At 40.3% G+C, this 13,169-nt stretch overlaps 1 protein-coding gene across 1 annotated transcript in view; it reads left to right on the top strand.

Annotated features, from left to right (window-relative positions):
- Window positions 1-7,928, top strand: part of DENND1B (DENN domain containing 1B) — a 247,938-nt gene extending 240,010 nt beyond the window's left edge. Inside the window, exons 20-22 of the mRNA XM_065878083.1 lie at window positions 4,574-4,642; window positions 5,602-5,818; window positions 7,410-7,928. Of these exons, the coding sequence (XP_065734155.1) occupies window positions 4,574-4,642; window positions 5,602-5,818; window positions 7,410-7,928 (805 nt within the window). The remainder of the gene's footprint in view (window positions 1-4,573; window positions 4,643-5,601; window positions 5,819-7,409) is intronic.
- Window positions 7,929-13,169: the final 5,241 nt, after the last annotated feature.

The raw sequence follows: 13,169 nt of genomic DNA, 5'->3' as shown, positions 1-13,169 counted from the left end.
AAATATTTGCAACTGTTATATTATCTCTTTGGATTGACCCCTTTATCATTATGCAGTGTGCACTCTTTTGTTACAGTCTTTGAGTCTATTTTGTCTGATATGAGTGTTGTTACCCCAGATTTCTTTTGTTTCCACTTGCATGGAATATCTTTTTCCAGTCCTTCACTTTTAGTCTGTGTGTGTTTTCATATTTGAGTGAATCTCTTGTAGGCTGTATATAGATGGGCCTTGCTTTTTCATTAGTTCAGCCACTCTGTGTCTTTTGATTGGAACATTTAGGCCTTTACATTTTAAGTTATTATTAATAGGTATTACTTATTGCCATTTTGTTAACTGTTTTGTGGTTTGTTTTGCAGTCCTTCTGTGTTCTTTTCTTCTTCTTAGTCTCTTCTCTGTGGTTTGATGATTTTCTTTTGTGTTAATTTTGGGTCTTTTTCTCTTTTATTTTTATGTGTCTATTATAGGTTTTTGGTTTGTGGTTACCATGAAGTTCATGTATAACAACCTATGTATATAGCAGTCTGTTTGGACTTAAGTAACCGTCAACTTAAAACATTCTTAAAACACTGTATTTTTATCTCCCAACACACCTTTTTGACATCACATTTTACATCTTTTTATTTTGTGCATCTCTTAACTACTTATTATAGTTACAACGGTTGATTTTACTACTTTTAACATTCCTACTTGCTTTGTAAGTGGTTGATACACTCACTATGTTTACTATATGTTTATGAGATTTTTTTAATATATTTTCTTATTTCTAGTTTTGGCCTTTTCTGCCTAAAGAAGTCCCTTTAACATTTTTTTGTATGGTTAGTTTACTGGTGATGAGTTTCTTTAGCTTCTGTTAGTCTAGGAAACTTTACTGCTACTTTAATTATGAATGATAACCTTACCAGGTAGAGTATTCTTGGTTTTTAAGGGGTTTTTTTGCTTTTTAGGTTTTTTTCTATCAGCACTTTGAATATATCATACCAGTTCCTTCTGTCCTATAAAAGCAGCTTATAGTCTTACGGAGATTTCCTTCTATGTAACTAGTTTTTCTTCTCTCTTGCTGCCTTTAAGATTCTCTCTTTAACTTTTATCATTTTAATTACACTGTGTCTTGGTTTGGGTCTCTTTGGGCTCATCCTGTTTGGGACTGTGTTTCCTGGACTTGGATGTCTGTTTCCTTCACCTGGTTAGGAAAGTTTTCAGCCACTATTTCTTCAAATAAGTTTTCTGTCCCTTTCTCTGCCTCTTCTCCTTCTGGGACTCCTATAATGTGAATATTGGTGTGCTTGATTTGTCCCTAGGATCCCTTAAAGTATCTCTTTTTAAAATTCGTTTTTCTTTTTTGCTGTTCCTTTTGGGTGATTTCCACCACCCTGTCTTCCAGATCACTGATCCATCCATTCTTCTGCTTCATCTAATCTGCTGTTGATACCATCTAGTGTACCTTTTTATTTCATTTATTATATTCTTCAGCTCTGCTTGGTTCTTTTTTATATTTTATAATTCTTTATTGAAGTTCTTACTGTTTATTTTCTCATGAGTTCATTGGGCATATTTATGACTATTAGTTTGAACTCTTTATCAGATTACTTATTTCCATTTCGTTTCTTTTTCTGAGTTTTTGTCTTATTCTTTCTTTTGGAACACATTCCTCTGTCTCCGCACTTTGTTCGCTCTCTGTATAGTTTCTGTGTGTTGGGTAGATGGGCTACATCCCTCCATCTTGAAGGAGTGGCTTATGTAGGTTTCTCATGGGCCCCAGAAGAGCAATCCCTCCTGGTCACCAGAGTCAGATGCTCCAGGGATGTCCCCCTCTGTGGGCTATGTGTCCTGCTGTGGTGGCACCAAGGTTGCCCACTGGCTGGAAGGCCCACCCAGTCACAACTGCTCTGGGTCCACTGGTGGGCAAGTTGGTTCCAGGCCCAGCTGGTTGTAACTGCTGCAGGCACCCTGGCCCTTGGTGTGGCTGGCTGCAGGGCTCAGCCACTCAGTTGCAGGTGTGCCGGTGGGTAGGGCTGGCCTCTCAGGGCGGGAGCCTCTTTAGGGGATGCTGGACCCTGGCAAGTCTACCTGCCAGGTGTGGCAGGACAGGAGCCACTTTGGAGGGGCAGTGGCCAGGATGGGCAGGTTGGATGCGGCTGGAGAACGCTGGGTCAGGGCTGCGGTGCTCACAAGACAGATGGAGAATGTCAGAAATGGCAGCTGCCAGTGCCGGGCCAGCTAGGTAGAGAGAGAATAGTAATTTTAAAAATGGTGTCCACCAGCACTTTGGTCCCTGAAGAAAGCTCTAACAGACCTCTGCCCCTCAGCACTTGCCCTGAAGTTAGTTAGTGAATCTTCTCCTTCACATATGACCAGGTGCTTTTCCAACCGCTGCCTCTGCATCAAGACTCAGAGCTAGTGAGTCTGTGCAGAAGCCCTTCAAGAGCAGAGTCTCGGTTTTCCAGAGTCCCGTGGCTCTCCCAGATGTAAGCCACACTGGGTGTCAGTTAAATGTTAGGGGGCTCCCCTGCCTAGTGCAGGTCCCCCGGGCTGGGGTGCCCCCATATGGGGCCCTGACCCCTCGCTCCTGAGGGAGGGCCTCTAATATTTGTGATATTTCCTCCTGCTTACAGGTCACCGCATGGAGGGTGTGGGTCCTGACTCAATGGTCTCTGTCCCTCTGACCTGTTTCAGTGTGTTTTTCTTTATATCCTTCATCGTAGAGGAGCTGCTCTGCTGGTCTTCACGTCGTTCTCAGATGGGTCACTCTGTGTAGTTACAGTTTTGGTTTGTTCATGGGGTGAGGCGTGTCCGTGGGCTGAGGCGTGTCCTTGGGGTGAGGCGTGTCCGTGGGCTGAGGCATGTTCATGGCGTGGCGAATGCAGGGTCTTCCTACTCTGCCATCTTGATCCATAACAAAAACTGTAAAAGTTTTTTATTTTCTTGTGGAATGAACACTTAACATGATTCAAACATGCAAAAGTAAAGAGAAGCTTATATATGAATTCCCAGGTACCTTGCATACATCTTCAACAATTATCAGCTTACGGCCAATCTTATTTCTGTGCCAGCCCGACCCATGAGCCCTCCCCACCTCTGGATTAATTTGAAGTAAATATCCAATAGCATATCATTTAACCCTGCAGATATTTTGAGATAAATCTGTAAAAGATAACTACTTAAGAAACATAATCACAGTGTAGTTCAAAAATGGGACAGATCGAACCTCAAGAAGAGTAGTAACCGTGATGGGGTGATGAGCCATATCAAATATATACAAATGATAATTTTTAAAGGCCCCTCCTGGCTCACCTTTATAGACTGTTAGATTAGCTCATTACTCTAAAAATTGTTAAATAAAAGGAAGGAATTATCCTATTTTTCTGGTACACATTGTATTTCAGGATAGCCACATGGTTAATAAGACAGTTCTTTATGGAATGCCAACAAATAAATATAAAGGAAATGCTTTTGAAAAGCATAATTTTGAAGTGCCTACTGAAATAATGGATTTAGCCAGCGGTTACTATAGGATGCTAAAACCATCAGGTGAAAGGCTGATAAAGTTTGTAGTGGATGCACTGGCCAACCACACCTGAAGCCATTAATCAGTCTTAGTACAAAGTGAGACATCTGATCACCAGGTGCCTCCAGATGTGATGCACTGAGAAACACATCAACACCTGTGGGAATTCTTGCCAAAAACAGAGGGAAAACCCAGAACCTGAAGCTAACCAAGCTCCAGATGTAATTGCCACTTTATAGGAAACGAGGGTAAAATAACACGTTAAAGGACACAGGTGGCATGGAGGGGGGGAAGGTGGAAGGGATCGTCCTCTGAGACGAGGGACATGTCAGCCAAATCCAGTGCTACCCTGTTGAGATTCTGGTCCAGATAAACTCACTCAAATATTTTGGGGGCAGTAAGGGAATATGAGATATTAGAGAATAATTATTAATTCGTTATGTACGATCATGATATTTGGTTGTGTTAAAAAAAAATCTGTCTGTTAAAGCTACATAGTGAAGTATTTACAGGTGAAATGATGCATCGTCTAGGATTTGTTACCTTGAGACCCAAGAGCAGCCTCAACCTAAGAGCGTGTTAGAATCAGAACCTGTACCAAACTCCAAGAGATGTACATGCACTTTAATGATTGAGAAGCATTGCCTTAAAGTACTTGGTGTGAGGGAGAGTGTGGGCAAGGGATGAAAGCAACAAGACTGCAAGTACTGATTATTATTGAATAGCACTGGGGGCTAAGTGCTTGGTGAAGTGATTGACTGTAAGTCAGGGATTCCTAAATCGGGGACCGACAGACTGGGAGAGCGGGCAGAGTGTTTATGTACTCAGCCCAGTGATTTGTTTTTTGTTGACTGGTTTGAGATGTAAGCGTTGAGGTAAATGTCTGATATCCTCCCCTTCTTCCTGCCCAGCTAGGCAAGTTACTGGCTAGTATTCAAAACCCCTGAATGCATATTTCTTTAAAAAGTATTCCTTGTCAGATCAAATTGTCAGTTAAAATTTATGGAAGAGACATACCTTAACGACTTAACGCCAGTGCGTCGATCTCTCTCTGTAGCCACGCCTAAGAAGGACTCTTCAGAGCCTGGATGGTGTTCTGTGCGCTGACAATGATGAGGACGCAGAAAGAGCTAGCAAGTAAGTCGCGGGGTCTCCTGTTCTGTTACGCGATGCGGCTCAGCGGCAGAAGCTTTAGGTTACAAGAGAGATGTCAAAGAACGTGCACTCCCAGAGATCAGGTTTCACTCCCTTGTGGTATATTCTTCAGCAGGAGGAACCAGCGCTAATTGGAGTCTCACGGGGGATGAATCTTGAGATGGGAAAGCAAGATAGACCTGAAATAACTTGTTCTTGGGAAGCAGTAACGTCTGCAGCAATACCTGGGATAGTGTTAAAGGGGAAACAGAAGCCCACTCACTAATTTAGACTCCTACCCTCCTCCTGAAGAGGGCCAGGTAAATATCAGGAACAGTGAAAGTAGTCAATAGAAACAAACCAGATAGGCGAGGGGCGGGACCTAACTCCACGGTGGTATCAGAAGAGGAGAATTTAACGCAAAATGTTAAAAATTAATTTTAACATAAAACAAGGGAAACAATAATAGTATATGTTGAACTTTTAAAACAATTTTAAGATATTTTGGGATGACAGAATCAACATTCTTTTTTCTGCATTAAGTATATCTTTGTTTATATAAGACAAGTGAATAAACAAATAAAAGGAAAACCATATAAAAATAAAGTGAACTTGGAGTATAGCAAACTTCCCAGGTATTCTGGGAACCTGATATTTCTAAGGCTAATGTCCCAAATTCCCCAGAATTAGACTGAAAAGCCCCGCTTGTGCTTCCAGATTGATAAGGAGCCATAAACGTTTGTTTGCTCTCAGTGCACATACTCAAGATTTCCAGCATCTGAATCGGTGTGTACATCCCTATAAAGAATTTGGCCATGAACCAGTTATCCACTTTGCTGCTCTACAGAAATATTACATTGGTTTTAAAACTCCCACCTTAGTTGACGGTCTTTGGTGAGAGGTTGCTTGTAAGTAGCATTCGTGGTCACGTAATCACCAGTGTGTGTTTCCTTTTTCTTCAGGTTGTCCTCTGAAGACGGAGAAGAAGCGTCTGCTTATTTCTACGAAAGTGACGACTCTCTTGAAACCAGAGCACAGGCCCCTTCCTCGGGTGAGATGGACTTGCTGGGCGAGATCCTGGACACGCTGAGCACACACAGCCAGGACCAGGGGAAGCTGGCGGCGGCCAGGAGCCTGGACTTCTTTAGATCGATGGACGACATTGATTACAAGCCCACGGTGAGTCGATTTTCCAACTGGTAAAATTAAATGAACAGTTTCTCGCACTCACTGTGATGGCTTTTGTCGTCACCTTAGGTGGTAGGAGCGTTTGACCTCAGATAAGTGTCAAAACTCCAAAAATACTGTAAGAGTTAATCATTAAGAATTATTTCTAGTAACAAAATTCCAGCATTTTCCCTTTTATTTATGCAATTCTGGTGGTTATTGTCATTAATTGAAATTATTTTGTCAAGCAGTAGTATTTTCCTACAACCTAATTTTATAGTTGTCTTTTCTGGGGAACTTTTAAACGTGAAATGTTCCCACTTTTTTTCTGTATTTTCTGGATGTTGAAAAATTTTTAATAAATGTATTAATTCAAGTAATGTTTCGTTGTATTGCTTTAGAAATAATACTTTAAACAGATTGAACTGGCTGCTTTAAGAACACAAGAGAGAGAAGTATAAGTAATTTCCACTCTGTTCTGATGGTAATAAATTCCAGAACTTGGCATTGATTATATAATATGGTTTGTCTGCTTGTTTTTTGTGTTATTTTGAAGGATTGTTTTGCAAATCCTTTTTATTTTTCAGCTTTTTTGTAGTATAATGACAAATAAAAGTTGTATACATCTAAGGTGTACAACTTGATGTTTTGAAATGCTGACCACAGATGAGCTAATTAACATATCCCTTATCTCACTTAGTTACCTTTTCTTTGCGGTGAGAGCACTTGAGATCTACCTTCTTAGCAAAGAACTGTGGTCACCGAGCTGTACATTAGGTCCCAGCACTTTTCCCACCTGCACGACTGAAACCTGCCCCTCCAGCATCTCCCCATTTCCCCACCCTCCATCCCCCTCTGGTGACCCCCATTCTACTCTCGACATCTGAGTTTGACTATTTTAGGTTCCACATATAAGTGACATCATGCGGTATTTGTGTTTCTCTGTCTGGCTTATTTCACTTAACATAATGCCCTCCAAGTTCATCCATGTTGTCACGAATGGCAGGATTTCCTTGTTTTTAAAAGCTGAGTAACATTCCATGGTGTATACGTACCACGTTTTCTTTACCTGTTCATCCATCAGTGACATCTAGGTTGTTTCCATAGCTTCACTATTGTAAATAATGCTGCCGTGAACATGTGGGTACAGCTGTATTGTCAAGATACTGATTTTATCTTCTTTGGATACATACCCGGAAGTAGGTGTATTATATATTGCTGGATTGTATGGTAGTTGTTTTTAGTTTTTTGAGGACCCTCCACACTGATTTCCACAGTGGCTGCACCAGTTTACACTCCCACCCGCAGTGTGCGAGGGCTCCTTTTTCTCCACACCCTCGCCAACACTTAGGGTCTGGTTTGAGTTTTATAGGTGATTGAAAGGTGCAAGGGCCTGGGCACCCGTATCCATCTCACTTCATTCCTGTTGAGGGCGCCCTGGGAGGTGTTCAGAGCTAACTAACTGTCCATGCTTCATTTCCTCTGGGAGGGACTTTGAGTTCCCACCCTTGAAAGATACTGATTTCAAAATGGTAAACAGTACTGCTGAAGTAATGCTATAATTTTCTTCCATTTTTTCTAAATGCGCTGTTTCTTCTCTCAGAATAAATCCAACACGCCCAGTGAGAACAACCTGGCCCTGCTTTGCGGTGGTTCCGGTGACCAGGCCGAGTGGCACCTGGGGCAGGACGACAGTGCCCTCCACGGCAGGCAGCTCCCGCCCTCGCCCAGGAAGCGGGTGGCCTCCAGCGCAGGAACGGACTGTCTGTCCATCCTCAAGGAGGAGAACGGTGAGCGACGCCTCAGCGTGGGTGCCGCGAGCCGGCCCGCGGAGCTGGGAGGGCCGGACCCCGCTCCAGGACTGGGTTTGCCGCTGGCTTCGCCCGGAGCTTCCCAAACAGAGAAGAAAGAAACACTAAGCCAGACTCCGGGTGGTCCGCTGGCACCCAGCCTTGGGCGCCATCCATCTTTTGTTCCTTGGGAGAAAGAAGGGAAAGGAGCCAAAGAGACTTCAGAAGGTTCTGGACTGCTTCAGGAGGTGGTGTCGTTATGCCACGTAACATCTGCCTTCCAGCAAGACTTAAACATCTCAGAAGGAAAAACAAGTGGAAACCAAGCTTAAATCAACAAATGAAGAGTCCGTCGCTTGCATCCAAGTTTCTACGGAGACATTTTAGGAGTCCCTGTACCCTATCATAAACAAGGATTGGTAGAAAAGACAACTCTTCCTACCGTCTAAACATTGTTTTTCATTTGGGACAGTTCTCCCACTCGTCTGTCTCGTGGTATATAGATTTATCCACTGATTTTTAAATGTAAAGCTAACTCTTCTACTGTGCTCTTAAATCAGGTACTAGCTTGTATGTATGTTGAAAGTATATATTGAACATATGATTTCCCAGTATTTGGTGCTTAACGCCACTTATTTTATTTAAACGAAGTATGCATCTAGCCCTTGCACATAACCAGTAGCTACTGTACTAACCTGGTTGAGCATGAACTGGCCAAGGTACCAAAACCTATCAGAACTAGCCTGAAACTGTTGACCAACTAATTGCCTTAATCTTAAGCCTATATTAAGCATACTTACTTACATAATTTATGGAATTACAGGTAAATTTTGAAAGATAAGTTATAAGTGTTCTGCAGAGCAATAATGCCTTTTTCTATTCATCAAATCAAGGACAAAATTCATTTTTTCAAAGTTAAAAAGCTCTCTTCTGGACACTGCAGCCATGTTTTCCAAAAGGTATAAAGGTTCGCATTTACCTTACATGTCACTGAGCGAAATATATGAAGTGCTGGATTACAATGTGAAATTAATGACTTCTGTTTACAAATGACACTTTTTTTTCCCACGGTCTTTCTGTATGACTTTTCTAAAGTAGGAGTCACCCCCAGGAAGCCAAATGTGACATAAACTGTCCCGATAAAAAAGTATTCCTATCTGTTTTTCCCTTAACTAATAATTCTCTACCAGAATGCTTCATATCTCAGATGGACTTCTTAAAATAATTGACTTTATATTTTGGAAGTTTCAAATTTATAGAAACCGTGTGGAGAAAGTACAGTGTCCCCATGTCTCCCTACTCAGTTTCCGCTGTTTTTCATATCCTGTGATGTCAGTGCGGTACGTCTTCACAATTCATGAACCATGCTCCGTGCACATTTCCTTAGTTTTCCCCTACCATCCTTCTTCTGTCCCAGAATCCCACCCAGGGACCACATCACACTTGGCTGCCACAGCTCCGTAGGCTCCTCTTGGCTGTGACCCTCTCTCAGACTTTGCTGGTTTTTGACAACCTTGACAGTTTTCAAGAGGACTGGGCAGATACAGATATGCTGTAGGATGCCCCTCTGCTGGAACTTGTCTGGTGTTTTTCTCATGATTGATTGATTGTAACAGGACCGTTGGGTTTGGGGGAGGGGGTTACAGAAGAAAAGTGCCGTCTTCATCATTACATCTTATCAAGGGTCCGTGCTGTGCCCGTGACTTGTGAATGTTGATGTTGGCCTTGGTCACCAGGCTGAGGTGGCGTTTGTGGGGTTCCTCCCCTGTAAAGCCGTTCCTTCCCCTGCCGCTCCTACTGCCGTCTTCAGGAGGAGGTCGCCGTGTGCGGCCCACACTGAGGCTTGGGGCTCGTGCTTCCTCTCCGTGAGGGCACGGAATCCACGTAAATTACTTGGAGTTCTTCTACATGGGACATCGTCTCCTCTCTCTCAAATTCACTGTCACGCTTTGAAGTTCACCTGAGAAGGAATCGTGCATTGACTGCTTGATGATTGGCTAGATTGACAGGAATAATCAGGAAAAAAACCCAGTGATGCTGTGGTTCATTTGTTGTTAGTATGTTCAGTATATATACTCTATACGTCCCCACTCATGATTTTTTTTTACATTATCATTTTAGGAAAGGTGTTTGAGAACCCATTCAAGAACCCTCATCAAGACTGTGCTCTAAAATATTTACTGAAATCATAATTTAATTTTCGATTAAAATCCTAGAAGGGGGTTTGTTAAAAACATTGCTTAAAATATTCATTCAGGTCAGTCTTTAAATAATTTAAAGAAAATGACCAAGTTTTACTTTTCTAAAGTGCATTTCAAAATCTCAATGGATATATTTTGGGAGGACAATTATTCATTCATGTTTATGAAGGAAAACAAGGAAGACCTTGTTTTCCATATAAGGATAGACTATGTATTAAGGAAAAGGGTGTTTAATCCTTTTTTTAATTTAATCCTTTTTTTTTAACACAAAAGATTCAAGGTTCCTGTCAAATTTTGCTTTTATATACTCATTACAAAATTCCATTTTATTTAATCGAAAGATATAAAAAAAGTCCATTTGTCAGAAGAGCTATTTTAAATAAGAAGGAAAAACTGTCACTCTGGTCGTTAATCTGCTGGGCAAAATATTTTCATAATTTTTGAAAAGAATGTAAAGCAGCCCTTCAATGTGAATATTGGAATGAGGTATTTTTCCTTCAGAATTCACTGTCTGGAGAATGGGATCATTGTGAGTGTAGCATAGGCACAATTTGGGTTTTGATCCATGTGCTTGATAAGTTTCATGGCCTCAGAAACGTGAGTTTTTTTCTGTCTTTTGGTCCCCTTACCAGATGTCTGACTGCACTTCTGTGTGTGGTGAGGGTATTCATCCACTGACAAGTCACATTTGTGTCAAGATATTTTAAACTGAATTTGTGCCTTATTTTAACATACAAAATCAGCTTTTATATTCCATGTTAAAAACAAAAGCAAAGCCCCTGCATGTTATTCTTGGAAAAAATCCAAAAGACTAGTAGCAAGTATTCATATTTCAAACCGTTAACATTTTAAGTATTCACAGTCTGCTCTGAAACTAGACTTCCCAGTATCATGGTGGCTGTAGAGAGAATGAAGTGACATTGAGGTGAGTTCTGAAGTAAAAGTATTTTTCCTACTATCTTCACATTTTCTATTATAACTAAACCAAATATGTGTAAACTCTCCTGCTGTTTGAATTCTTTTTTTTTTTTTTTACCCCCAAGGAGCAACACCTGTTCTACAACAGAATTGTATGAACAAATCAGACCTTTGGCTCTGAGGCCCAGTCTTTATGTGACCTCTAGACAAAGTCACAATTCTCCGCAAATCCCACTCTAGTTTTTATCCTTTTGCCCTTGGGTATTGCATCCATGGTATTTCAGGGGGATAGAAGAGTCGTATGTGAATTTAGGAGCTCTTGTTTTGTTAAGTGAGTCTGTGTTAAGTGGTATATTTTGGTGGCTACCTACTTTAGCATATTTTAGAAAGGCACCAAAATATAGCATGAGTACTTTTCTGATTAAAAATTAAAAGCTCATTTAGGAACTATTTATCAGCTGTTTGTACTGGTCACACACAAGGTACAGTAACTGTGGACATAGGGAAATAAAAGAATTGGCCTAGTCCCTGCTGTGCAGGAACTAATTAAAAGGAAAAGGAATTGTAAATCCCTGTTAACAGTAATAACGATAATGTATTTTGCTTAGAAGTTATTCAGCCAAGATTCTATCACCAAAAAAAAAAGGCCTTTTAAAGCTGCTTAATATAAAACATGCTCTAAGTACAGAACCATTGTACCATTTCTAATTTGATTAACTTTCTCTACTGTTATACGAAGTACAGTAATGCTGCTACCTAGGATACCTACTTTTAAAGGCCAGATTCAGAGGCTCTTAGAAACTAAGTGTTCTTGTTTACCTGACTGTCCATCACCACTCTGCTCTCCTATCACCAGGCAGCGAGGCTCTGACGAAACCATGTCCCTTTGCACTACTTAGGGCCACGTCACTCGAATCAGGATTAACTGAGCATGCAGACGCATGTTGATGGGATCTCGTTCTGCTGTCTTCACCTTGATAATAGCATTCTCTAGAAACAGCCACCCCTCACACACACACATACACTTTTAAGCTAAAACTGTCTGTGACAGTGCTGTTGTGAGGAGTTTGTGCTCATATCCTAATAAACAGGACCCAGGAATGCTGATGTATTCATCGTTTCTGAAGTAAGGTGAAGAAGTAGACTGCTGATAAAGAGGACAAAACTGTGACTGGTCTCATAATTAGTAGATCTTCTTTTCTAGAAAATCTGAATTTTCAGGAAAAGATTATTTTCATGAATAAATTTTCTAATCTGAATTCCATTTTGTTTAGCATACAATATCCTGATTCTGGGTAGATATTTGTATATCAGAATATAAATTGAAGAATGTAAAATGAGCACCCAAACCTAATTCCCCCAGACCACTTCTTAATATATGAAATGCTTTCTACAAACTGTGAGTATTGACGTCTTTCCTCTGTCGAGCCCAGGAATCTGTTAGTGTCTGTTTCTTAAATCTTGTTTAAGAGGCAGAGTTGTTTTGAGCAAATCAGTTAACATTGTGATTTGGTCAAGGTAGGGAATTATGTGTATTTAGGAAGAAGCATGTTTTATTTTGAAAATAATAGGATTTTGTGCAATATTTTTTCTTGCATAATTTAGTTCATATAAATACATCTGCTTTTCTAGCAGATGCCTTAAGGTCATGTTTTTCAGTATTTGTATAAAACTGTATGTAGCAACATTCCATGTGATTTTAGAGAAAAAATATTCTTTATACCATTGGCAGGAGAAATGTTTTTATTTAAAATAATTATGAATATTGCATTAATATATAACTAACTGCCTCAGCAACAATAAATATGCAACAAGAAAATTCTGAACCTTAGATTACTATTGACAATACCGTTACTTTAAAAGAAATGTGTGTAGTGCAAAACGCTGATTCTTCATGTGTACCTTTAACAAATAGTTCTGTACCACATAAATCTAGATGGCATTTCTATGGTGATGACAAAACATATGTCAACTGTAATATCCTTTGTGATGACTCTTTGGTAAGATTTATAAAGGGCATTGCCAATACTTTTTGACTGTGTAAATTAAGTTAATTTTTGTATAATGTACAGTTTGTTTAACCTTAGGGCTTCTATAGATTTCTACTTTTGTTATACTTGAATGAGGCAGAAGCACTGTGGAAAATCTGTAGCTCTGGATGTGATATGCAAACATACCAAAAAAAATAAAACAAGGTACTGAACAGCAAACTTAACCAGATGCTTTCTATCCAGAAAGCTATGTTTTTTCAAACCATACTTAAGTGAAGTAATTTAAAATATACAATCTTTTATCTTAAAAGATTGCCAAGTCACAAATGATTACCTCTTTGATATGATAAATCTCTGAGTCTCTTCGTCTCTGTGTTACTTCATGTTTCGGAAGAGAGCCTTGTTGAGGTACATTGACAAATCTGCCCTTTGGTTGATTACATGACTTTTAGGACAGGACAAA

The sequence above is a fragment of the Phocoena phocoena genome, chromosome 1 (genome assembly GCF_963924675.1).
Source record: "Phocoena phocoena chromosome 1, mPhoPho1.1, whole genome shotgun sequence".
Taxonomy (NCBI): domain Eukaryota; kingdom Metazoa; phylum Chordata; class Mammalia; order Artiodactyla; family Phocoenidae; genus Phocoena; species Phocoena phocoena.
Note: the sequence above shows the minus strand (reverse complement) of the source record. Positions and strands in the feature narration are given on the sequence as shown.